The sequence below is a fragment of the Neoarius graeffei genome, chromosome 9 (genome assembly GCF_027579695.1).
Source record: "Neoarius graeffei isolate fNeoGra1 chromosome 9, fNeoGra1.pri, whole genome shotgun sequence".
In the NCBI taxonomy this organism is placed as follows: Eukaryota; Metazoa; Chordata; class Actinopteri; order Siluriformes; family Ariidae; genus Neoarius; species Neoarius graeffei.
Genome location: NC_083577.1, coordinates 2,665,529 through 2,689,616, shown reverse-complemented (window position 1 = coordinate 2,689,616; position 24,088 = coordinate 2,665,529). Strand labels below are relative to the sequence as shown.

Sequence of the window (24,088 nt, the reverse complement as noted above, 5' to 3'; positions counted from 1 at the left end):
CAGATGACAGGCTGCTCAAAGACAGATGCAGCAGGGTGGAATGAACGACACCCAGTGATTAGTCAGTTAAATTTCTCCGCAGCTAAAATTAGCCTGCCTGCCATTCATATTGTAATGTAACAACAATAAATATCAGCACTGTGTTTATTGTGTTTTATGAAATAAATGTAATGAATGCATCATTCTTGTATTTTCCAGGGTGCCTACCATCATGACAACACAGGCGCCAACGTTCACACAGCCGCTTCAGAGCGTTGTGGCACTTGAGGGTAGTGCCGCAACGTTCGAAGTGCAAGTTAGTGGTAAGGATTAAAATCATATTCTGGCCATCTTTCTTTGTCCCTGATGGACTGTTTATAAACTGAGCCATGACATAGTCGTGTTGTAGTTTCCATCACATTCTATGCTCCCGTCAGGTAATCCAGTTCCTGAGGTGAGCTGGTTTCGTGATGGCCAGGTTCTTTCTGCTGCCGCTCTGCCCGGCGCTCAGATCTCGTTCAGCGAAGGCCGCGCTGTTCTGAGGATCCCCGCCGTGACAGCCGCACACAGCGGAAGATTTTCTGTGAGAGCCACCAATGGCGCTGGACAAGCCACTAGCACTGCTGAACTCCTGGTTACAGGTGACTGTTATGCTATGGATATTTATAAATAGCTTGTTCTAACTTAACAAGTAAGGGCCCGGTCCCACAACACCGATAACTCTAACTCTACCTATAACTCCAACTCTGACTCTCCTTCTGCCTGAGTTTAGTTCCAGTCTGGAGCAGAAACACCACAACTATAATCCCCACTGTAATATCACTCCGTCCTGACACTCAGGGAAATAAATGCATGCAACTTAGAAAGTGTCATGGAAGTTTTTTTGTTCCAAGTAGTAGCACATTATTCCGGGTCATACTGTACAGCTTGGACTCCAAAACAACCCATGCACACACTCTGGTGGTTGATGTAATATGGATAGGTCACAGACTATGGAAATATAATAAAAAAGGATACAAAATATAGAGTGGTTACGGATTTTAATACAGATGTATCGTGGATGCTAATAATTTACGGATGGGTCACGGACGTTTCAGTATATTACAGATTGGTTACAGATTTCATACAGATGATGTGTCACAGATAAAAAAAAAAATAAGATGTCTAAAAAAATTAAATGTTTGGACTGCTGAAGTTCATAATTAAAATATCTTACCTGCATTTATATGTTTATTAATTTACTATTGATATTTCACAGAAAATCACATATCCGTGAATAAAAGATCCGTGCTTTGTATTATATTTTTTATTTTCTGTGAATCCGTGACTTTGGATCAGGTCGAGGCCTGGAAAAATGGCTCCAGAAGCAATCTCACTGATACGGATAAACCCAGGCCTGGGCTATAGGGATCATTATCGGTCTGGTGTGAGCACTGACCACATAAACTGCAGGGGACCCATTTATTTATAGTTATAGTTTTTGGTATTGTGGGACCGGGCCTTAAGTACTAAACCTGTTATTTCTCTACAGTGGAAACTGCGCCACCGACCTTTATTCAGAGACTACAAAGCATGACAGTGAGACAAGGAAAACAAATGAGACTGGACGTCCGTGTGACAGGAATCCCTACACCTGTGGTGAAGTTTTACAGAGAGGGAGCTGAGATTCAGAGCTCCGCTGACTTTCAGATTGTTCAAGATGGAGACCTTTACAGCTTGTTGATTGCCGAGGCTTTTCCTGAAGACTCTGGGACATACTCAGTTATTGCCTCCAACAGCAGCGGACGTGCCACTTCAACCGCAGAACTACTGGTTCAAGGTAAATTTATGGACATGTTTTATTTAACTCATTAAACATTTATCTGTTTAGTTTTTAAAAGTTGTTTAAAGTGTATCAGTATGGTTCGGTACTTTACTATGTGTTATTTCAGGTGAAGAAGTTGCAGTGCCTGCAAAGAAGACCAAGACAGTTGTTTCAAGCTCTCAAATTTCACAGGCCATGGAGGAAAAGGTGATCGTAATCCAGACAGTTGCTGTATTTGAATAATATATATTTAAAAGAAAACTTTTTACATTGATTTTATGCTTCAAATTTGCTTGAATATGCACTTTAATCACACTGTAACCGAAGCAGGAGGCAGTACTAACCCAGTGCAAAATAATGTGGTACTATTTGATTTTCCTGCAGTAGCACTCATGTTAGCTTCAGAAATTGGGAAATGAATTCACAGATTGTCACTTCTAAATGTTATTACCCTAAAAAAGATCAGAGAACAATCTAGCCTTGTATTTTATTCATAGAAAGTGGAGGCTCATTTTGATTCATCAGCCATGACAGAAATGCAAATGGAGGGAGGTGTTATGATTCAGCATTTGGCTCACAAAACACCCCCTCGTGTGCCTGGAAAAGCGACCTCAATGTCCCCAACATCAGCTTCAGTGGTTACAAAGGTTACAGCTGCTCGTCACCAGTCACCTTCACCTGTAAGACATGTTAAGGCTCCAACTCCCACACCTGTGAGGTAAAGTGCTTTTCCTTTTCCTAAAGGACCTTATCCAGCAGAGTGGTCCATGAAGTTTCATTAGTGTATAATAGCTATATCATAGTTGAGTTTCTATTTGAAAAGTCTTTTGGGTTTTTTTTAGGACTGGTTCCCCAACTTCAAGAGTGTCAGTGTCCCCTATTAGACCCGTGAAGTCTCCATTAACCACACGCAAGTATGTCACACAGGCTGCTGATGTTTTGCCTCCATGGAAGCAGGAAGGCTATGTAGCAGAATCCAGCTACACTACCATGTCTACTGGACCCATGTATGTCCAGTCCTCTTCCACACATGTCCAAAAGGAACAGTGGGAAGGCTCTTTTACCAGGCAGCAACAGATCAGTGGAGCTATTATCAAAGAGGTGATCTTTTTTTTTTTCTTCTGATAGTTGAACATTTGCAACCCCTAGTGGTAAAACACCTGAGATGAGGTTAGTTAAAGAAGGAGCTTTCAAAGGCACACAAACTACAATTAATAGAATAGAAAACACACACACATATAATAATGATGTACAGCATTTATTCTGTCCACATCCATTGGATATGAGCAATCGTGCGCTCTGACTGGCTACTCTACTACTAGGCTATCAGCTCATATACCATGAGTAGGGAAAAACAAAATGGCGGAGCTGTTGCTGAACCAACCGAGGACGAAATAAAAACTCTATTCAAAAACAAAACTTTTCACATTTTTCACAAATTGCTTCTGTCATTTCACCAGTTTGTTTACATTCTAAGCGGAAATTATTTTTTTTGGACATTTTGTATAAAGTTTTTATTTATCAAATTTGCAAAAAATAACAAAAATGTTCTGTTTCTCAAAATCCAGTGAATGTGGATAGAATAAAACAGTTATTCCACTCAATCTCGTCGTACATGGATTATAGACAACTCGGCGCTACATGCCTCGTCGACTATCAGCTCGTGTACGTACGACTCGGTTTTGTGGAATAATGGTTAAATATGATGTGGCTATATAGGTATTTAGTCCCTGTAGGTTATATGGGAGTGCTTGTGTTTGATTGAACGTGACTTTTTGCTGTTGGTACTGTGGTAACATCTATGGGACAGACTCAAAGTTAGCAGCTTCACTGGAAAAAATAATAATAATACTGAATTGTCCATTGTAGATGCAAGCAGTTCAACTCAGCATTTTTCTTTTCAAGAACAAATGGTGGAGAACTCAAAAATATTCAAAAATAGAATTCAGGGTGTATTCCTGCTTCATTCCCTGAACAGGATAAATCGCTTACTGAAGATGAATGAATTGACAAAAACAGACCAGTTGTTTTCAGTTGCAACATTTAAGCTTCGGTTATATCAAGCTGTTAATGGTCAGACCAAATAATAACGAAATAAAATTTAACATGAACAAAATTTGCCTGGTGAAAAAGCAGTTAGATTCTTTTTTTTTTCCCCCATTGAACTTGGAGTAATGGATTTGATCAATTTTGGATGCATGAGCCAATAGGAAACAAGGAAGTGAAATTTTGAGGAAGATTTGAGGAAGAACTTGATGATGTTCGTCCTTCAGGGCCAAAGATAATCATGACTTCAATTTGGTGGGTGGTGGTTGTGGGTCTGGAGGTGACTGATGAGGCCAATCTGGGGTTTAAAGGTATGCCCACATGTCGGGAACGCGTAGGTAGGTGCTGTAGTGGGGGTGGCGATAGTTCCATCCTTCAGCACAGCTCGTTTCTTCTGGGCCTCAGCGATGCGTTTCATCTCTGAATTCAGAATTATTCACAAATATAAAATAGAATCTGTATTAGGAAGAAATTACTAAGGAGCAGCCACACTACCTATGATCCCTATAATCTCTGTCCTGTAATCATTTTATTTGCATTCATTTTACCCAGAACATCATTGTGGTAATCTAAATATGACTTTGAAATATGTTTTAATGTTTGTTCCGTACACATAAAGCTGAGCACATAAAGGAGAGAAAGATCCATAAGGGTCAGGTGAAGTACTTTGTGCTATCTGCACACATGTTCTAAAGCTTGCACTTATATTTGAAATGCTGGGTCGTACAATCATCACTGTAGGCTGGGACCTTGTGAGAGTGGTCTTTATTTTTCATGACCAAGACTTACTACAGTGCTTAAACTCACCTGGATACTGCAGAATTGTTCTTAAGAATGGTTGCTGTAATCCTAAAGATCACGATGCTCATATGGAACATACTTTCAGCACCCACAGTACTGTTTGCCTTTATAGTATACAACTGTGGAAGAGAAATGATTCCCCATTATCTGGTGTCAATCAGAAGAGGAGTGTGATTGCTCTCCTGGTTTCTTCTTCATGTCGTCTCAGGAAGTTTTTATTTCCTTCTACTGTCATCACTGGCTTGTTCATTAAGGATCTAAATCTACATCCAGATTTCTGTAAAGATGCTTTTATATACATTTAGTCGCTGCCTAAAAGTGGAGCTCCTGATGAATTCATGAGCAAAATAGCTGCAAAGGCACAAAATCCCCCTGAATAGAATAATAATATTACAGCATCATGAATGAACCATCAATTGGTGCCGTGTCGTGTTTTTCACCTCAATAAATCACTGCATTGTCTTGTGACAGTGAGACCGATAATGAGATTCACATCGCAGTTACGATACATATTTATTCCTTTCTTTTCCCTTCTACATATATATGTAGGCAGCGGATGATTCTGAAAAAAATATCTTGAAGGATGACAGTGTTGAAAGCATCTGTGACTATAATGACATTGACATTCCTGACGAAGCTAGCAGTGAGAGTGAATTTGCAGACTCTGTTACCAGTACACCTGATACTGGAACTAGTACTGAACTATGGGATAATACTGGAAGCAGTGTTGAAAGTATGGCCAGTATTTTCAAAGAGTTGCCCATTGCTAATTCTACTCTAACTAAGGATGAAGTGGAGGTATACTGCTCTGTGTTCAGCTTATATTATTTAATTCATATTAGAAATTGAGCAATTTTAATGCAATATAAATGTTTGGAAAATATAGATGAGATCAGATATAGAGGACACTGCAGCCTTGATGAATCCAGAGGAAGAGCATTTTAATGAAAATGATGACCGTTATCCCAATGGTCCTCTAGTAGGACAAACAGCACAGGACACCAGCCCTCACTGCGAAACTTGGGCTTGTCTGGAGGAGGTAGCGAGCTAACGTGTGATACAAGCACCTTGCTGTCACTGTTACACTTTGGAAAGCTTGCCTAAGTGCATCACAGTCATACACTGCTTTCACCTTGGCTCTCTAGATTTTTACATATTGCCACTTTGCTTTGACATTAAGCATGGATTTATTTGTTATATTTTGCTCACTTTGTTTGTCATATCGGGAAACATCTGCACTTTGGATATTTGTACATTGAAGCAATATTTTTCAAATGTACTTTATGTGAGGTAGCTAAGGATTTATAATTCGTATACAAAATCCTGACTTATCATCTTATTGGTCATAGTGAAAAAGTCCAGACACTGTGCCTACTGCACTTTTTGCTGGTTAATAAGCCTATATAAATAAGCCTTCAAGTTATATCAGCAACTCAAGCTGGGTGTAGAGCAGCAGGTCATTTCTAATACAGTAAAAACTGATTTTGTCCATCCATCCATCCATCTATCCATCCATTCATCCATTATCCATAAGCGCTTATCTTGTGCAGGGTCGCAGGCAAGCTGGAGCCTATCTCAGCTGACTAAGGGCAAAAGGCAGGGTACACCCTGGACAAGTCGCCAGGTCATCACAGGGTTAACTGATTTTGTATTAACTGTTTTTGAGTTACCAGGACCTGGTCTTCCCAGGCAGTCTCCCGTCCCAGTACTAAGGCCCTTAAGGCACATTGGGTGGCACCGATCTCTGCTTCTATAGCCCTCGGCCTCTCGCCTATACAGCTAGGGTTACAGTGGGTTACAGATTACTCCGTCTCGGTGCAGAGCAGCAGGCCATTTCTAATACAATAAAAACTAGTTTTGTGTTAACTGCTTTTGAGTGACTGAAGTTTGGATTAAATTCATTTCATTCACGTGACCAGCCTAATAATAATAGCCTTCTGGTAACTGCGAGAGTTTGACTCCCCACTCGCATCTGTATTGCAGTGTGCCTTGCCAGACAGCAGTAGGTACCATTTTTACAATGGTCTTTAGTATGACCCAACTGTGAGTAGAACTCACGATCTCCTGATCGAGAGGTGGACACGCTAATCGCTAAGCCAGCTCATGATAATAATTATAAAAGCTCAAATTTAATTATAAAAAGTTTGATAATTGTGAGTTGTGATTTTCATGGCTGTAACTAAATAAAAAAAAAATCATAGACCTCTAAAGGCTCACAGACACCATATTGAGAATCACATTAGACAACTGTATTTTATATTCATATAAAATGAAACCTGTTACTTTAATTCATGGTGGTATTGGTGCTGTCACTGCTATTGGGATCAGGTCTCTGCTATTGGGATATTGTAGAAAGCAATGTTCTCGACTCTTTCTGCTCAAAACTTCGGTCGTGTTCAACTTTCAGCTTTCATTGTGCAAATTAATAGTAAGGAGAATAGCTCCACAGTCCTCCTTTAGGCACACGATGGGTAGATATTATTCAATTTATGACACCTGGTTTCAGAGAGGTATACACACATCATTTACAGTGGATGTGGGTGTTGTAATATGGCCACTACCTCATTGGTCTGACAGCAACGCTTCATTTGAGTAATCAAGTGATCACTCATGCCTAACAGATCCATGATGCTCCACATCTGCTCCACTCAGCAAGCACATTTCCACAGCACTTTTCCTTCATTTTATCCATCTGTCGTTTCAGTTTTGAAAAATAATTCTTTTTTTCCTTTCTTTGTAATCCTATAATCTGTATCATGGGCTAAAAAAGAGACTCTGAATGCACTGAATATTTTGCAGGTTGTGGAGGCTGCAATGATCCCTTCGCATACACAAGTCCAAGTGATGCCACCAACAGTTGTGGCTGTAAGTATTCACTTTCAATGCATTTTCAAACCTGGTATTAACAGTTTGACCTAAAATCCTATTCCTGTTATTCAGGGCTTGAAGAACCTGACTGTTATTGAGGGAGAGTCTGTGACTCTGGAGTGCCAGATCTCAGGCCACCCCACACCAGGCATTATATGGTTCCGAGAGGACTACAGGATTGAAAGCTCCATTGACTTCCAGATCACATATGAGGAAGGATATGCCCGCCTAGTGATCCGTGAGGCCTTTGCTGAGGATAGTGGACGTTTCACTTGTACTGCTACAAACGAGGCTGGAACTATCAGCACCTCCTGCTACCTGCTTGTGCAAGGTATGAATAACAGGGTTACAGTGCACTAAATACATGCATCATGCATCATTTTTATGAACATAGACTTATTTATTTCCTGTTAATTAATTTTATTTTACAGTGTCTGAGGAAAGTGAGAGTCGGGAGGATTTGACTGCTATTTCTGAACATGTTGAAGTATCTATGCAAGAAAGACGGTGAGTATGCCATGCCCTTGTCAAAGTTTTTCCTGCGATGTTTAATTCTTGTAACTGTTTGGTGCTTTATCAGTGATTGACAAATCATAAATTCATTAGCTAGTCCACCAAGCAAGCCAAAACATAATCCAAATCAAAAATAGAATAATAGGTGACTTTCTGTTTATCCTTTATTTGTGTCTCTGGTGATGAAGCATCATGTTTGTGTTCTTAATAAAAAGGCAGAAAGTCAAGCATTTTTCGTATCAGCTGTGGTGTTCACACATAGTACAGCAATTAATTTGAGTCAGGCTAGCATCTTAATTTACTCTGGATGAAATGTTTAAATGCAGGGAGACTGTGTACTGTGCTACCATTAGAGTTATCTAACTTAGTATATAGGTTTTCCTGCTTGTCACTGTAGCACAGGGATCCACTCGACACGCCACTTCCCAGAACACACTGTGGCCTACAAACATGGCCACCATGGACTACAGTCCTCAGCACGTTCACACTCACCTGAGTACTAATCATGCACACCTGTTCACAATCACATCTTATGCTATATAAACACAATTTGGAGAGTGCTTCAACTGAGACTTTATGCTCAGTGTGTATTTTCCTGACTTACCATACCTTGCAACCTTGTTTAGAGTTTCTGGTTTGATCTTATCTTCCTGGCTCCTGTTTCTGTATTTTTAGCTTTTACAGTGGGGCAAAAAAGTATTTCGTCAGTCACCAATTGTGCAAGTTCTCCCACTTAAAAAGATGAGAGAGGCCTGTAATTTTCATCATAGGTACACTTCAACTATGAGAGACAGAATGAGAAAAAAAAAATCCAGAAAATCATATTGTCTGATTTTTAAAGAATTTATTTGCAAATTATGGTGGAAAATAAGTATTTGGTCAATAACAAAAGTTCATCTCAATACTTTGTTATATACCCTTTGTTAGCAATGACAGAGGTCAAACGTTTTCTGTAAGTCTTCACAAGGTTTTCACACACTGTTGCTGGTATTTTGGCCCATTCCTCCATGCAGATCTCCTCTAGAGCAGTGATGTTTTGGGGCTGTCGCTGGGCAACATGGACTTTCAACTCCCTCCAAAGATTTTCTATGGGGTTGAGATCTGGAGACTGGCTAGGCTACTCCAGGACCTTGAAATGCTTCTTACGAAGCCACTCCTTCGTTGCCCGGGCGGTGTGTTTGGGATCATTGTGATGCTGAAAGACCCAGCCACGTTTCCTCTTCAATGCCCTTGCTGATGGAAGGAGGTTTTCACTCAAAATCTCATGATACATGGCCCCATTCATTCTTTCCTTTACACGGATCAGTCGTCCTGGTCCCTTTGCAGAAAAACAGTCCCAAAGCATGATGTTTCCACCCCCATGCTTCACAGTAGGTATGGTGTTCTTTGGATGCAACTCAGCATTCTTTCTCCTCCAAACACGACAAGTTGAGTTTTTACCAAAAAGTTCTATTTTGGTTTCATCTGACCATATGACATTCTCGCAATCCTCTTCTGGATCATCCAAATGCTCTCTAGCAAACTTCAGACAGGCCTGGACATGTACTGGCGTAAGCAGGGGGACACGTCTGGCACTGCAGGATTTGAGTCCCTGACGGCGTAGTGTGTTACTGATGGTAGCCTTTGTTACTTTGGTCCCAGCTCTCTGCAGGTCATTCACTAGGTCCCCCCGTGTGGTTCTGGGATTTTTGCTTACCGTTCTTGTGATCATTTTGACCCCACGGGGTGAGATCTTGCGTGGAGCCCCAGATCGAGGGAGATGATCAGTGGTCTTGTATGTCTTCCATTTTCTAATAATTGCTCCCACAGTTGATTTCTTCACACCAAGCTGCTTACCTATTGCAGATTCAGTCATCCCAGCCTGTTGCAGGTCTACAGTTTTGTTTCTGGTGTCCTTTGACAGCTCTTTGGTCTTGGCCATAGTGGAGTTTGGAGTGTGACTGTTTGAGGTTGTGGACAGGTGTCTTTTATACTGATAACGAGTTCAAACAGGTGCCATTAATACAGGTAACGAGTGGAGGACAGAGGAGCCTCTTAAAGAAGAAGTTACAGGTCTGTGAGAGCCAGAAATCTTGCTTGTTTGTAGGTGACCAAATACTTATTTTACCGAGGAATTTACCAATTAATTCATTAAAAATCCTACAGTGTGATTTCCTGGATTCTTTCTCCCCATTCTGTCTCTCATAGTTGAAGTGTACCTATGATGAAAATTAAATGCCTCTCTCATCTTTTTATGTGGGAGAACTTGCACAATTGGTGGCTGACTAAATACTTTTTTGCCCCACTGTATCTATGTTCCTCTGTTAGCTGACTGCCTGACCTTAAGCCTGTACCTGATTCTTGAATCTGCTTCATGCTTTAGATCTGTTTTGTTTGTTTGTTTGTTTGTTTGTTTGTTTGTTTTAATAAAATGCCCAATCTTGCATTTGCATCCATGTCCAACTCAGTCATCTGACACTGCTGCACAGTATTGCATTTTTACTCTTTCTGCATTCCGTCATAGTCCTGATTCTGGAAAGGATGTCCTGGTCCATGTTAGCTAAATAATATTCCGAGTGAAAACGGTTCCTACCATAGTTCAGACCATATCCTTGCTTTGTTCTGTAATGGGATTTGGTAAATAGTAGCATGTGTTATTAATGGCATCAAGGTACTCAGCCACAGCCAAAAATATGAATTACCCATGGCAAGTTGAGTGTGGCAAGGTGATGGTGGTGCATTGGTTACCACTGTTACCTCACAGGAAGAAGGTTCTGGGTTTGAAACTCATGGCTGACAGGGGCCTTTCTGCGTGGAGTTTGCATGTTCTGCCTGTGTCTGCATGAGTGTGCTCTGATTTTCCCACACAGGTCAAAGACATGCAGATTTGGCACAATGGGGGCTACTGTAATTGGTGCAAGCTATAGTTTTTTCCCCAGCCATAATGTATGTACACTACCGTTCAAAAGTTTGGGGTCACCCAGACAATTTTGTGTTTTCCATGAAAAGTCACACTTTTATTTACCACCATAAGTTGTAAAATGAATAGAAAATATAGTCAAGACATTTTTCTGGCCATTTTGAGCATTTAATCGACCCCACAAATGTGATGCTCCAGAAACTCAATCTGCTCAAAGGAAGGTCAGTTTTATAGCTTCTCTAAAGAGCTCAACTGTTTTCAGCTGTGCTAACATGATTGTACAAGGGTTTTCTAATCATCCATTAGCCTTCTGAGGCAATGAGCAAACACATTGTACCATTAGAACACTGGAGTGAGAGTTGCTGGAAATGGGCCTCTATACACCTATGGAGATATTGCACCAAAAACCAGACATTTGCAGCTAGAATAGTCATTTACCACATTAGCAATGTATAGAGTGGATTTCTGATTAGTTTAAAGTGATCTTCATTGAAAAGAACAGTGCTTTTCTTTCAAAAATAAGGACATTTCAAAGTGATCCCAAACTTTTGAATGGTAGTGTACATATAGATCTTGCTATGGCAAAAGCGAAATAAAAGTTTGAACAAACATATCAAATGAAGAGTTTTGTCACTCAACAAAATCACTAGGAATGAGAGTGTTATTGTTATTTGGGTGGCATGGTGGTGTAGTGGTTAACACTGTCACCTCACAGCAAGAAGGTTCTGGGTTTGAGCCCCACGGCCGGGGCGGGCTTTCTGTGTGGAGTTTTCATGTTCTGCCCGTGTCAGCATGGGATTCACCCACAGTTCAAAGACATGCACATTAGGTATTGCACTACCTGTGCAATACTTACACGTGCAATACCACCTGTGTAATACACTAATGTTAACTGTATACCTGCAAACCTGTTAATTTATGCAAATTTGTTAATTTTTATCTTTAAATTTGTAGTTTATTTATTTTTATATATACCTTTTCTTTGTATAATTAGTACTTTTTTCACTACTCCTTCACTACCTTATCTTTTTTACAACCCCGATTCCAAAAAAGTTGGGACAAAGTACAAATTGTAAGTAAAAACGGAATGCAATGATGTGGAAGTTTCAAAATTCCATATTTTATTCAGAATAGAACATAGATGACATATCAAATGTTTAAACTGAGAAAATGTATCATTTAAAGAGAAAAATTAGGTGATTTTAAATTTCATGACAACAACACATCTCAAAAAAGTTGGGACAAGGCCATGTTTCCCACTGTGAGACATCCCCTTTTCTCTTTACAACAGTCTGTAAACGTCTGGGGACTGAGGAGACAAGTTGCTCAAGTTTAGGGATAGGAATGTTAACCCATTCTTGTCTAATGTAGGATTCTAGTTGCTCAACTGTCTTAGGTCTTTTTTGTCGTATCTTCCGTTTTATGATGCGCCAAATGTTTTCTATGGGTGAAAGATCTGGACTGCAGGCTGGCCAGTTCAGTACCCGGACCCTTCTTCTACGCAGCCATGATGCTGTAATTGATGCAGTATGTGGTTTGGCATTGCCATGTTGGAAAATGCAAGGTCTTCCCTGAAAGAGACGTCGTCTGGATGGGAGCATATGTTGCTCTAGAACCTGGATATACCTTTCAGCATTGATGGTGTCTTTCCAGATGTGTAAGCTGCCCATGCCACACGCACTAATGCAACCCCATACCATCAGAGATGCAGGCTTCTGAACTGAGCGCTGATAACAACTCGGGTCGTCCTTCTCCTCTTTAGTCTGAATGACACGGCGTCCCTGATTTCCATAAAGAACTTCACATTTTGATTCGTCTGACCACAGAACAGTTTTCCACTTTGCCACAGTCCATTTTAAATGAGCCTTGGCCCAGAGAAGACGTCTGCGCTTCTGGATCATGTTTAGATACGGCTTCTTCTTTGAACTATAGAGTTTTAGCTGGCAACGGCGGATGGCATGGTGAATTGTGTTCACAGATAATGTTCTCTGGAAATATTCCTGAGCCCATTTTGTGATTTCCAATACAGAAGCATGCCTGTATGTGATGCAGTGCCGTCTAAGGGCCCGAAGATCACGGGCACCCAGTATGGTTTTCCGGCCTTGACCCTTACGCACAGAGATTCTTCCAGATTCTCTGAATCTTTTGATGATATTATGCACTGTAGATGATGATATGTTCAAACTCTTTGCAATTTTACACTGTCGAACTCCTTTCTGATATTGCTCCACTATTTGTCGGTGCAGAATTAGGGGGATTGGTGATCCTCTTCCCATCTTTACTTCTGAGAGCCGCTGCCACTCCAAGATGCTCTTTTTATACCCAGTCATGTTAATGACCTATTGCCAATTGACCTAATGAGTTGCAATTTGGTCCTCCAGCTGTTCCTTTTTTGTACCTTTTAACTTTTCCAGCCTCATAGGTGGGGTTTACATTAGACCGTATCAGCGGATCATCAGATTAACGTTTTTAAAACGATTCGCGTGCACACAGCAACGCCAATACACGGATACGCTCGGCTCCGCAGGCATCCTGCGCTCCAAATCACTCCGCCCTGAACAGCGAGTGCCCTCTGGAGGGTGCGCACTCCGGCCCTGCGCAGCTCACAGAGCGCGCGAGTGAAGCGCACGAGCAGTGATTCGGGACTGAGCCGCTGTGTGTGTGATCCCAGTGCATACTGGGCATGCGCGTCACTTACCACTTGCAAGTGGAACGATGGCAAGCCTAAAGACAATCATAACTACACAATGGGCAGTATCTGCATCAGTATTTGCAGTATTTTCATACTTTTATACTCTTTAATGAAAGGTGATACAAGGCGGAAGTCCGCGCCGTTTTTCAGCAGTCGCGTCACATGACCAACGCCAGCGAATCAGGAAGGTGGATGTCACAGTGACGTTGTCCAATGACGACGCCAGCTAGAGCTCAGCACAGCGTATCCGTGTATTCTCAATGTTTACACAGCACCAGACCAGACACGATCTGGATTGAATACGTGGACCCTGGCAGATTCTCGTTTCCCGGCGTTTCCAGGCGTTTTAATGTAAACGGACAGTGCATCCGCGAAGAAAACGAGACAGATACGGTCTAATGTAAACTTGGCCTTATTGCCCCGTCCCAACTTTTTTGAGATGTGTTGCTGTCATGAAATTTCAAATGAGCCAATATTTGGCATGAAATTTCAAAATGTCTCACTTTCGACATTTGATATGTTGTCTATGTTCTATTGTGAATACAATATCAGTTTTTGAGATTTGTAAATTATTGCATTCCGTTTTTATTTACAATTTGTACTTTGTCCCAACTTTTTTGGAATTGGGGTTGTATTTCTTTCTATATTTTTGCTGCTTTTTTGCTGCTGTAACAATGTAAATTTCCCCTTGTGGGATAATACAAGGCTATCTTATCTTATCTTATCTTATCTTATCTTATCTTATCTTATCTTAAAATACCCAGCTACTGGGGTTGTACAAGACAGTACATACTTAGTGCCAGTCCCAAGCCCGGATTGATTGGGGATGGTTGTGTCAGGAAGGGCAGATCCACTGTGGCGACCCCTAATGGGAGCAGCCAAAAGAAGAATTAGACCAGGTAGTGATGTGTTGATGTACAAAAAAAGATGTAATGTCTCCTAATTCATCATCAAAAAATCTTCCCAGGATTGCAGCTGAAGCCAGAAAAGAGACCATATCAGAAATCAGTGCTGTATCTGAATCTGTGGACACTGGAGCAGCTGTGGCTCCATTCTTTCTGAGGAAGCCCATGGTGCAGAAACTCATGGAAGGTGATAGTGTTGTCTTTGAATGCCAGATTGGAGGCAGTCCCAAACCTCACATCTACTGGAAAAAGAGTGGAATTCCACTCACTACTGGATACAGGTATACTTAAAAACAATTATTATGGTATGAAAATGGCAGTAGCATGCAATATTTGAAGTATGGATATTAACATTTTGTTTATTTGTTTGATCTGTCAGATATAGAGCCACTTATATTAAAGAAACAGGTCAATGCAAATTGGAGATTTCTATGACATTTCCTGATGATGCTGGGGAATACACAGTGTTTGCCAGGAACCAGCTTGGAGAAGCATCTGCGTCAACTATGCTTCTTAATGAAGGTTGGTCATCCTGACTGTCATATTGCCCGACACACACACACATGCACAAACCAATAACTTTGAATATCATATTATTATATAATATTATTTTTACAATACATATTACAGAGGCATATGAAGCCTACATAAAAGACCATGAAGTAGCATATAAGACTGAAGTGACAACAGCTGTGAGACTGGAGCCCAAAGTCGGAGATGTTCCACCCATACTTACAAATGAACTTGAAAAAGAACAATTAATCATTCAGAGGAGGATGGCTAAGCAAACACAAATGATGCAGTCCTTCACCTCTGAGCAGGTTTGTAAAACTTGGTTTTACAAAGCACCATTTCATTTCAACTTTCTTTCCAGCTCTAATCATGCTGTCATTTCACAGGAGTTCCAGATATCTTCTGTTGAGCAGAGGTTCATGTACGAGATTGAGTGTCATCTTCTAAAGATTACCTACCAAAAATTGTTGGCTGAAGATGGAGAGCAGATGGACATGACCATTTCTGAGCATGAGTGTGTATCCCCAGCTTTTAGCACGCCAGTGAAAAATTACAAGCTCAGAGAAGGAATGAGTGCTACACTGCACTTCAAAATGACAGGAACTCCACTTCCAAAAGTAAGCAACTCTTCTGCTAGTACCTGAAAATATATACTTTCCTAATTTTTTAAAAAATCTTATCTGCATACTAAACATGTATTCTAATTTGCAGATTACATGGTATAAAGATGGCAAACGCATAAGACATGGAGACCATTATCAAACTGAGGTTCTTAAAGATGGTAGAGCCAGTCTACGTCTTCCTGTGGTGCAGCCAGAGGATGAGGGAATCTACAGCGCTTTGATTAGCAATATGAAGGGTAATGCTGTCAGCTCTGGAAAGCTTCACGTGGAATTAGCTGATACAGTTGTGCAGCCACAGTACCGTCAAGCAGAAACAGCTCAGAGAATCAGGTATGGCCCATTTGATGACTATAAAATGTTGTTGGTGTGCAAAATATATGCATGCGAAATGTAGAAGGTGATTTTCCAAATTTGATTTACTTACACACTCTGAGCATTTTTTAAGTGTTGAATAAGTGATTTAGAAATGATGTTTTAAAAAAATTCCAAAATTTTAATTGGGATAGATACAAACTAGAAAAAATTAAATGCAAATTGAAAATAATCAAAGCACAACAACAGCTTTTAAGCTGCTTTTTTAATAACTGAAGTAAAGATGTGATCAGAGCTTCCCAAATCCATCATATATGGAGTGATGTAAACTTATGCATGTTGTGTCACTCTCACTGAGGAAGTCTGGTTTTGATACAATTCAGATCCACATCACCACGCTCTACCAGTCGTTCTCCTGGACGCTCGCCTGCTCACAGACTGGATGAGACTGATGAAGCCCAACTTGAAAGGCTTTATAAGCCTGTATTTGTCACAAAGCCATCTTCCTTTAAGTGCTCTGAGGGACAAACTGCAAGATTTGATTTGAAAGTTGTCGGAAGACCCGTCCCTGAAACATACTGGTTCCATAATGGTATGTTGTATAAAGACCCTAAAGTTGCTCAGTTGAATTAGACACATTTGACACTGTAAATTGATTTTGAATAGAGAGCTAAATGTGTTTTTTTTTTTTTAAATTAGGAGAACAAGTGGTGAATGATTACACCCACAAGATTGTGGTTAAGGAAGATGGAACTCAGTCCTTGATTGTGGTTCCTGCTGTGCCTCATGACTCTGGAGAATGGACAGTTGTTGCTCAAAACCGAGCTGGAAAAAGCTCTGTGTCTATGACTCTCACTGTAGAAGGTCTGTTCTTTTTTATTGTGCCTACCTTTATACTTTCTGGTTGGAAAACCTTTGAAAATATTCACATACACATTATGATTTCTTATTCATTTTTTAGCAAAAGAAAACTTGGTGAGACCCCAGTTTGTTGAGAAGCTGAAGAACATTAGTGTTAAAGAAGGCAGCTTGGTTGAATTGGCTGTTAAAGCAATCGGCTGTCCCCTTCCTGACATTGTTTGGCTGAAGAACAGTGATATCATTACCCCACACAAGCATCCAAATATCAGGTGAATATTTTCTGTCATAATAAACAGTACCATAAACAATTCAAGAACAAGGGTGATGTCCAGTGCTGCAGTAACTATAGAGGCATAAAGTTGACCAGCCACAGCAAGAAGTTATGGGAAAGAGCAGTGGAAGCTAGGGTAAGAGGAGAGATGGTGATAGGAGATGTGAGCAGCAATATAGTTTCATTCCAGGAAAGACTACTACAGATGCAAGATTTGTTTTGAGAATTTTGATAGGAAAGTGTCAAGAAGGCCAGAAGGAGCTGCATTGTGTGTTTGTGGATTTAGAGAAGGCATATGACAGGGTGCCGAGAGAGGAGTTGTGGTTCTGCATGAGGAAATCAGGAGTGGCAGAGAAGTGTGTGAGATTGGTGTAGTATGGATATGTATGAGGACAGTATGACAGCAGTGAGATGTTCAGTGGGAATGACGGAAGCATTTAAGGTGGATGTTGAATTGCACCAGGGCTCGACCCAAAACCCTTTCTTGTTTGCAATGGTAATGGACAGGTTGACAGATGACATCAGGCATGAGGCCCCATGGACAATGATGTTTGCAGAGGATATTGTGATCTGTACTGAGAACAGGGAGCAAGTGGAAGAAAACATAGACATGGAGGTGTGCACTAGAGAGAAGGGAAATTAAAGTCAGTAGGAGTGAGACAGAGTACATATGCGTGAATGAGGGTGAGGATAGTGGAATGGTACAGCTGGAAGGAATAGATGTGGTCAAAGCAGATGAGTTCAAATACCTGGGGTCAACTATATAAAGTAATGGCAAGTGCGGAGGATAAGTGAAGAAGAGAGAGCAAGCAGGTTGGAATAGATGGAGGAGAGGGTCAGGAGTGATTTGTGACAGAAGATCGCCAGCAAGGTTGAAAGGGAACGTGTACAAGACAGTAGTAAGACCAGTGATGGTGTACGGTTTGGAGACAGTGGCACTGACAAAAAGACAGGAGGCTGAACTGGAGGTAGCAGAGTTGAAGATATTGAGATTCTTATTGGGAGTGACAAAGTTGGACAGGATAAGAAATGAGAATATTAAAGGGACAGAACATGTAGGACGGCTGGGAGACAAAGTGAGAGAGGCGAGACTGAGATGGTTTGGACACATACAGAGGAGAGATCTAGGGTATATTGGGAAAAGAATGCTGGAAATGGAGTTACCAGGTAGAAGGAAATGAGGAAGACCAAAGATAAGATTTATGGATGTGGTGAAGGAGGACATGAGGATGATTGGTGTTGTGGAAAAAGATACGGAGGACAGGAGGAGATGGAGGGACATTATCCACTGTGGTGACCCCTAACGGGGACAGCCAAAAGAAGAAGAAGAAACAGTACCACAAACAATAATCATTTCAATCTAAACATTTGAAATTGTGCTTGTTTCTAGAATTGAGGGTGGCAAAGGGGAAGCTTCTTTCAAGATCTCCCAGAGTTCTGGCTCTGATACTGCATGGTACACTGCTACAGCTATTAACAAAGCTGGCCGGGATACCACTCGCTGCAAAGTCAATGTTGAAGTAGAGGCAGTGGGACCTCAGCCAGAGAGAAAACTTATTATTCCTAAGGGAACTTACAAAGCTAAGGAAATTGCTGCACCAGAGTTGGAGCCACTGCATCTCCGCTATGGTCAGGAACAATGGGAGGAGGGTGACCTTTATGACAAGGAGAAGCAACAGAAGCCTCAGTTCAAAAAGAAACTGACCTCTGTCAGACTAAAGCAGTTTGGCCCTGTACATTTTGAATGCAGACTCACCCCTATTGGTGATCCCACAATGATTGTTGAGTGGCTGCATGATGGCAAGCCCCTGGAAGCTGCTAATAGACTACGTATGGTCAATGAGTTTGGTTACTGCAGTCTTGACTATGAAGCTGCTTATGCCAGAGACAGTGGTGTCATCACCTGTAGAGCTGCCAACAAATTTGGTGTTGACCAGACCTCAGCCACCCTGATTGTGAAAGATGAGAAGAGCCTCGTTGAGGAAAGTCAGTTGCCTGAAGGTAGAAGGGGACCGAGATTAGATGAAATTGAGCGCATTGCTCATGAGGGAGCTCCTGCTGGAGTTACTGTGGAGGAAATCACTGAAAAAACCAAGCCTGAGATTGTCTTGCTTCCAGAGCCCATTAGAGTACTGGAGGGGGAAACTGCTAAGTTCCGTTGCAGAGTAACTGGGTACCCAAGCCCAAAAGTCAACTGGTACCTGAATGGACGACTTATTCGCAAAAGCAAACGATTCAGACTACTCTATGATGGCATTCACTACCTTGAGATTGTGGACTGCAAGTCTTATGATTCAGGAGAAGTCAAAGTCTTGGCAGAGAACCCTGAAGGTGCAGTGGCACATTCTGTGAAGTTTGAGATTCAACAGAGGGAAGACTTCCGAGCAATTCTCCGTCGGGCCCCAGAAATTAAGCCTCCTACAACTGTTCAAGAGCATGGCAGAGTATCGTTTGAGGTTATTAAACCTGAGAAGTCCTCAGAAACCTCCAAAGAGTCAAAAGAGGTGGTGAAGCTGAGGAAAGCGGAGAGGGTAACCCATGAGAAATTAACAGAGGAATCTGAAGAGCTGAGAAGCAAATTTAAACGCAGAACCCAGGAAGGCTACTACGAAGCAATTACTGCAGTTGAACTAAAGTCCCGTAAGAGAGATGAGTCCTATGAAGATATGCTCAGGAAGAGAAAAGATGAACTCCTTCATCATACCAAAGAACTAACTGAGGCTGAAAAGAAAAGGGAAGAAGAGGAGCATAAACTCACTATTCCCAAAATCAAACCAGATAAAATAGTACTTTCACCCAGTATGGAGGCTCCAAAAATTCTGGAGCGTATTCAGAGTCAGACAGTTGCCCAAGGCGATGAAGTACGCTTCCACTGCAGAGTTGTTGGTAAACCAGAACCAGAATGTCAGTGGTTCAAGAATGGTGTTTTGCTGGAAAAATCAGACCGAATTTATTGGTACTGGCCTGAGGATCACGTCTGTGAACTGGTTATTAGAGATGTGTCCACTGAAGATTCTGCTAGTATCATGGTCAAAGCCATGAACATTGCAGGAGAGACCTCAAGCCATGCCTTCTTACTGATTCAAGGTAATTTTTTAGTAGTAAAGCTAGAATGCCTGAAATATTCTTAATATTTCCCCTGTTATTTTTTCTTTCTATGTTCTATCCCCTACATGATTGCCTCTTTTTCTTTTTGTTTTAGCAAAACAAGTTGTATCATTTACTCAAATGCTAGAAGATCAAAACGCCAAAGAAAAGGACACCCTGGTGACCTTTGAATGTGAGACCAATGAGCCTTTTGTCAAGGTTAAATGGCTGAAGAACAATGCAGAGATTTTCTCTGGAGACAAGTACAGGATGCACTCTGACAGAAAGGTGCATTTCATGTCTGTACTCATCATCAACATGAGTGATGAAGCAGAATACAGCTGCGTAATCACCGATGACGACCACATAAGAACTACTGCAAGACTTTATGTTGAAGGTAATGGTGTTAAGCAGGAATTAACTATCTAAAGTTGTATATGTGATGGCATTTAAAGCATAGTAAACCCGATTTTCTACATTTCCAATATTTTGTGCCATTAAATTGGTAGTGTTGCATATTCTCTGTAATGGTGATTTATTTGAATTGTCATATAGGGGCACCACTTGAAATTGTGACGAACCTTGAGAATACAGAAGTACCAGAGTCATATGCTGGGGAGTTTGAGTGCGAAGTGTCCCGCGAAGATGTTGAAGGCACTTGGTACTTTGAGAATGAAGAGATAACTCCTAGCCTTAAATATGTTGTGTCCTCCCGTCGTGGTCGCCACAGCCTATCTGTTAAAGATGTAAAAAAAGAGGACCAAGGCAAATACACTTTCATAGTGGGTGACCTGAAGACAAGTGCTTCCCTAAAGATGAAATGTGAGTATTCTTGAAAGGGGTTCAACTGTATTTCTCAGAAAAAAAAGGTTTTCTGCCTCTGTATTTTTCATAACAATCAATTTTCTGTTCATGCTAGTGCGTCCAGTTACACTGATGCAAGGTCTGTCTGACTTGACAATATGTGAGGGGGATATCGCCCAGCTGGAGGTTCGATTCTCTCAAGAAAATGTGGAGGGAACTTGGATGAAGAATGGTCAAGCCATCTCGGCCACAGATAGAATCCATATTGTAATTGACAAACTGAACTATAAGCTTTTAATTGAAGATGCGAATAAAGATGATACTGGAATCTACTCCTTTGTTGTCCCCACCCAAGATATCTCCACAACTGGAAAGCTTCTTGTTCAAGGTAAATTGCACAAGCAGTGCCTGGTGGTGATACATAATTGTTTTGTCTAATACAGGGATATTTGATTGGATAAATATAATTTTTATTTCTTTACAGCTATTGACTTTTTGACACCATTAAAGGACATTTCTTCAGTAGAGGGTACAAAGTCTGTTTTTGAGGCCAAGATTACTGCAGCTGATGTGAGCTCAGTGAAATGGTACCATCATGACAAACTGGTGATACCCAGCGACAGAGTGCAAATGGTCGCAAAGGGTTCTAAACAACGTCTCGTGTTGAACAGGACCTATGCTTCTGATGAAGGACAGTATACGATGGTTGTTGGGCGTGTTGATTCAACATGTAAACTGACGGTTCAAAGTAAGTTCTGCATAGATTTTAATAATAATAATAATAATGTGATGTCATCTATTAAAGAATAATTATAAAATCAATAATAAACTCATTATATTATTGTGGCTTTCAGAAATCAGCATTGTAAAGCACATGGAAGACTGTGTTTGTACAGAGACTCAGAATGTCACATTTGAGGTTGAAGTATCTCATCCAGGAATTGATGCTCTCTGGACATTTAAGAGTCAACCTCTAAAGGCTGGTCCAAAGTACAAAATTGAGAGCAAAGGCACCTGTTATAGCCTCACCGTCCTTAATGCCATGAAGGATGAGGAGGGAGAGTATGTCTTTGCTGCTGGCGAGAAGACATCTAGTGCAAAGCTTATTGTTTCAGGTATACAAATATTAAAGGCCATTTGACATCTACATCCATGTTGCAACTCTTTACATTAAAAGATCATATGATTTATTGTTTTTTTTTCCTCCAGGTGGTGCCATAAGCAGACCACTTTGTGATTTGACAGTAGCAGAGTCCCAGTCAGCGGTGTTAGAGTGCAAAGTTGCAAGCGCATCTGCTGAGGGAAAGTGGCTTAAGGATGGACATCCTGTTAACTTCAGTGACAATGTCAGGAGTGAACAGGATGGGACTGTAAGAACCCTTGTCATTGACATGACCAGACCACAGGATATTGGCGAGTACACATACCAGGTTGCAAACTCTAAGACATCTGCCAACCTGAAGGTTGAAGGTACATTCAAATGTTACTATATACTTTATTCTGGTTTAATTAATTTGTGTTTGTCTTCTGGTTAATAATAATTAAATGCCATTTTATAGCTGTTAAGATCAGAAAGACCATGAAGAACCAAACTGTCATTGAGACACAAGAGGCCGTGTTCAGTATTGAACTCACTCATTTGGACGTGAAAGGGGCCCAGTGGATCAAGAACGGAGTAGAAATCCTTCCCAGTGATAAATATGAAATCACAATAGACGGCATGATTCACACCCTGAAGATTAAAAATTGTAACGCCCAGGATGAATCTGTTTATGGATTCAAACTTGGAAAACTCACTGCCAATGCAAGACTCAATGTTGAGAGTAAGTATTTGTCCATTGATGCTTTCATACAAATGTGTCCATGGACTGCTCCTTTTAATATTTTATCTCTTTTGTAGCTATCAAAGTTGTGAAGAAGCCAAAGGATGTCACATCATTGGTGGGTGGCACTGCTTCATTTGAGCTGAGCCTATCACATGATGACATTCCAGTTACATGGATGCTCAAGAACCAAGAACTCAAGCCAAGCTCTAATATTAAGATACTTTCAGAAAGAAAAGCCCACAAGCTGGTTATTCAGAGTGTGGAAGAAAGCATGACAGGAGAATACATTGCTGTCATTGGACATTTGCAGTGCAGTGCACACCTACATGTTGAATGTACGTAAACTTTTACATTCTGTCAAGTACACATCCACAGATATTAGTATAGAAGATGCATAATAATGCCCATTTTTCTCATTTATTTAGTGTTGAGGGTCACAAAGCCCTTGAAGAATATTGAGATTCCTGAGACCCAGGTGGCCACATTTGAATGTGAAGTTTCACATTTTAATGTCCCGTCCATGTGGCTGAAAAATGGAGTTGAGATTGAAGTGAGTGAGAAGTTTGGAAGTGTGGTGCAGGGCAAGCTGCACCAACTAAAGATCATGAACACCAGCAGAGGTGATGCTGGAGAGTATACATTTGTCTGTGGAAATGACAGTGTCTCAGCCACCCTGACTGTTAACCGTAAGTCAGTTTACAGTTTTCTGTATGCTTGTTTGTTGCTTTATAATGCAAATATAACAAAGTACATGCACCCTTTTTTAATATTTCAGCCATTCAGATCACCTCCATGCTCAAAGACCTCAACGCTCAAGAGAAGGACACCATTACATTTGAAGTGACTGTTAATTATGAGGGTGTTACCCACAAATGGCTGAAGAACGGTGTAGAGATTAAATCCACTGACAGATGCCAAACTCGTTCCAAAAAGCTCACTCACTCTCTCACCATCCGCAACGTGCACTTTGGGGATAGTGCAGAGTACAAGTTTGTGGCAGGATCTGCTCAAACATCAGCAAAGCTGTTTGTTGAGGGTGAGCTCTTAAATTCTAATTGGTATAGCCAATTATGGTTATAGACCTTTTAGTTTGATCATGATGATGCACGTTTTCTTCTTCTTTCTTCTTAGCTCGTGTCATTGAGTTTACAAAACACATCAAAGATATCAAGGTGACTGAGAAGAAAAAGGCCATCTTTGAATGTGAGCTCTCTGAGCCCAATGTTCAAGTCACATGGATAAAAGATGGGGAGGAACTTGAATTATCTGACAGGTATTTGTACT

The 24,088-nt window shown here is 40.9% G+C and overlaps 1 protein-coding gene across 1 annotated transcript in view; it reads left to right on the top strand.

Annotated features, from left to right (window-relative positions):
• Positions 1-211: 211 nt before the first annotated feature.
• Positions 212-24,088, top strand: part of ttn.1 (titin, tandem duplicate 1) — a 211,255-nt gene continuing 187,378 nt past the window's right edge. The window contains exons 1-30 of the mRNA XM_060928917.1: positions 212-302; positions 417-620; positions 1,511-1,798; positions 1,911-1,990; positions 2,281-2,501; positions 2,626-2,884; positions 7,430-7,495; positions 7,571-7,829; positions 7,930-8,005; positions 9,857-9,861; positions 14,578-14,788; positions 14,887-15,029; positions 15,138-15,328; positions 15,407-15,637; positions 15,732-15,973; positions 16,339-16,547; positions 16,655-16,819; positions 16,917-17,085; positions 18,478-20,174; positions 20,290-20,571; positions 20,730-20,996; positions 21,094-21,366; positions 21,463-21,726; positions 21,833-22,093; positions 22,188-22,448; positions 22,538-22,801; positions 22,879-23,139; positions 23,230-23,490; positions 23,580-23,840; positions 23,936-24,077. Of these exons, the coding sequence (XP_060784900.1) occupies positions 212-302; positions 417-620; positions 1,511-1,798; positions 1,911-1,990; positions 2,281-2,501; positions 2,626-2,884; positions 7,430-7,495; positions 7,571-7,829; positions 7,930-8,005; positions 9,857-9,861; positions 14,578-14,788; positions 14,887-15,029; positions 15,138-15,328; positions 15,407-15,637; positions 15,732-15,973; positions 16,339-16,547; positions 16,655-16,819; positions 16,917-17,085; positions 18,478-20,174; positions 20,290-20,571; positions 20,730-20,996; positions 21,094-21,366; positions 21,463-21,726; positions 21,833-22,093; positions 22,188-22,448; positions 22,538-22,801; positions 22,879-23,139; positions 23,230-23,490; positions 23,580-23,840; positions 23,936-24,077 (7,604 nt within the window). The remainder of the gene's footprint in view (positions 303-416; positions 621-1,510; positions 1,799-1,910; positions 1,991-2,280; positions 2,502-2,625; positions 2,885-7,429; positions 7,496-7,570; positions 7,830-7,929; positions 8,006-9,856; positions 9,862-14,577; positions 14,789-14,886; positions 15,030-15,137; positions 15,329-15,406; positions 15,638-15,731; positions 15,974-16,338; positions 16,548-16,654; positions 16,820-16,916; positions 17,086-18,477; positions 20,175-20,289; positions 20,572-20,729; positions 20,997-21,093; positions 21,367-21,462; positions 21,727-21,832; positions 22,094-22,187; positions 22,449-22,537; positions 22,802-22,878; positions 23,140-23,229; positions 23,491-23,579; positions 23,841-23,935; positions 24,078-24,088) is intronic.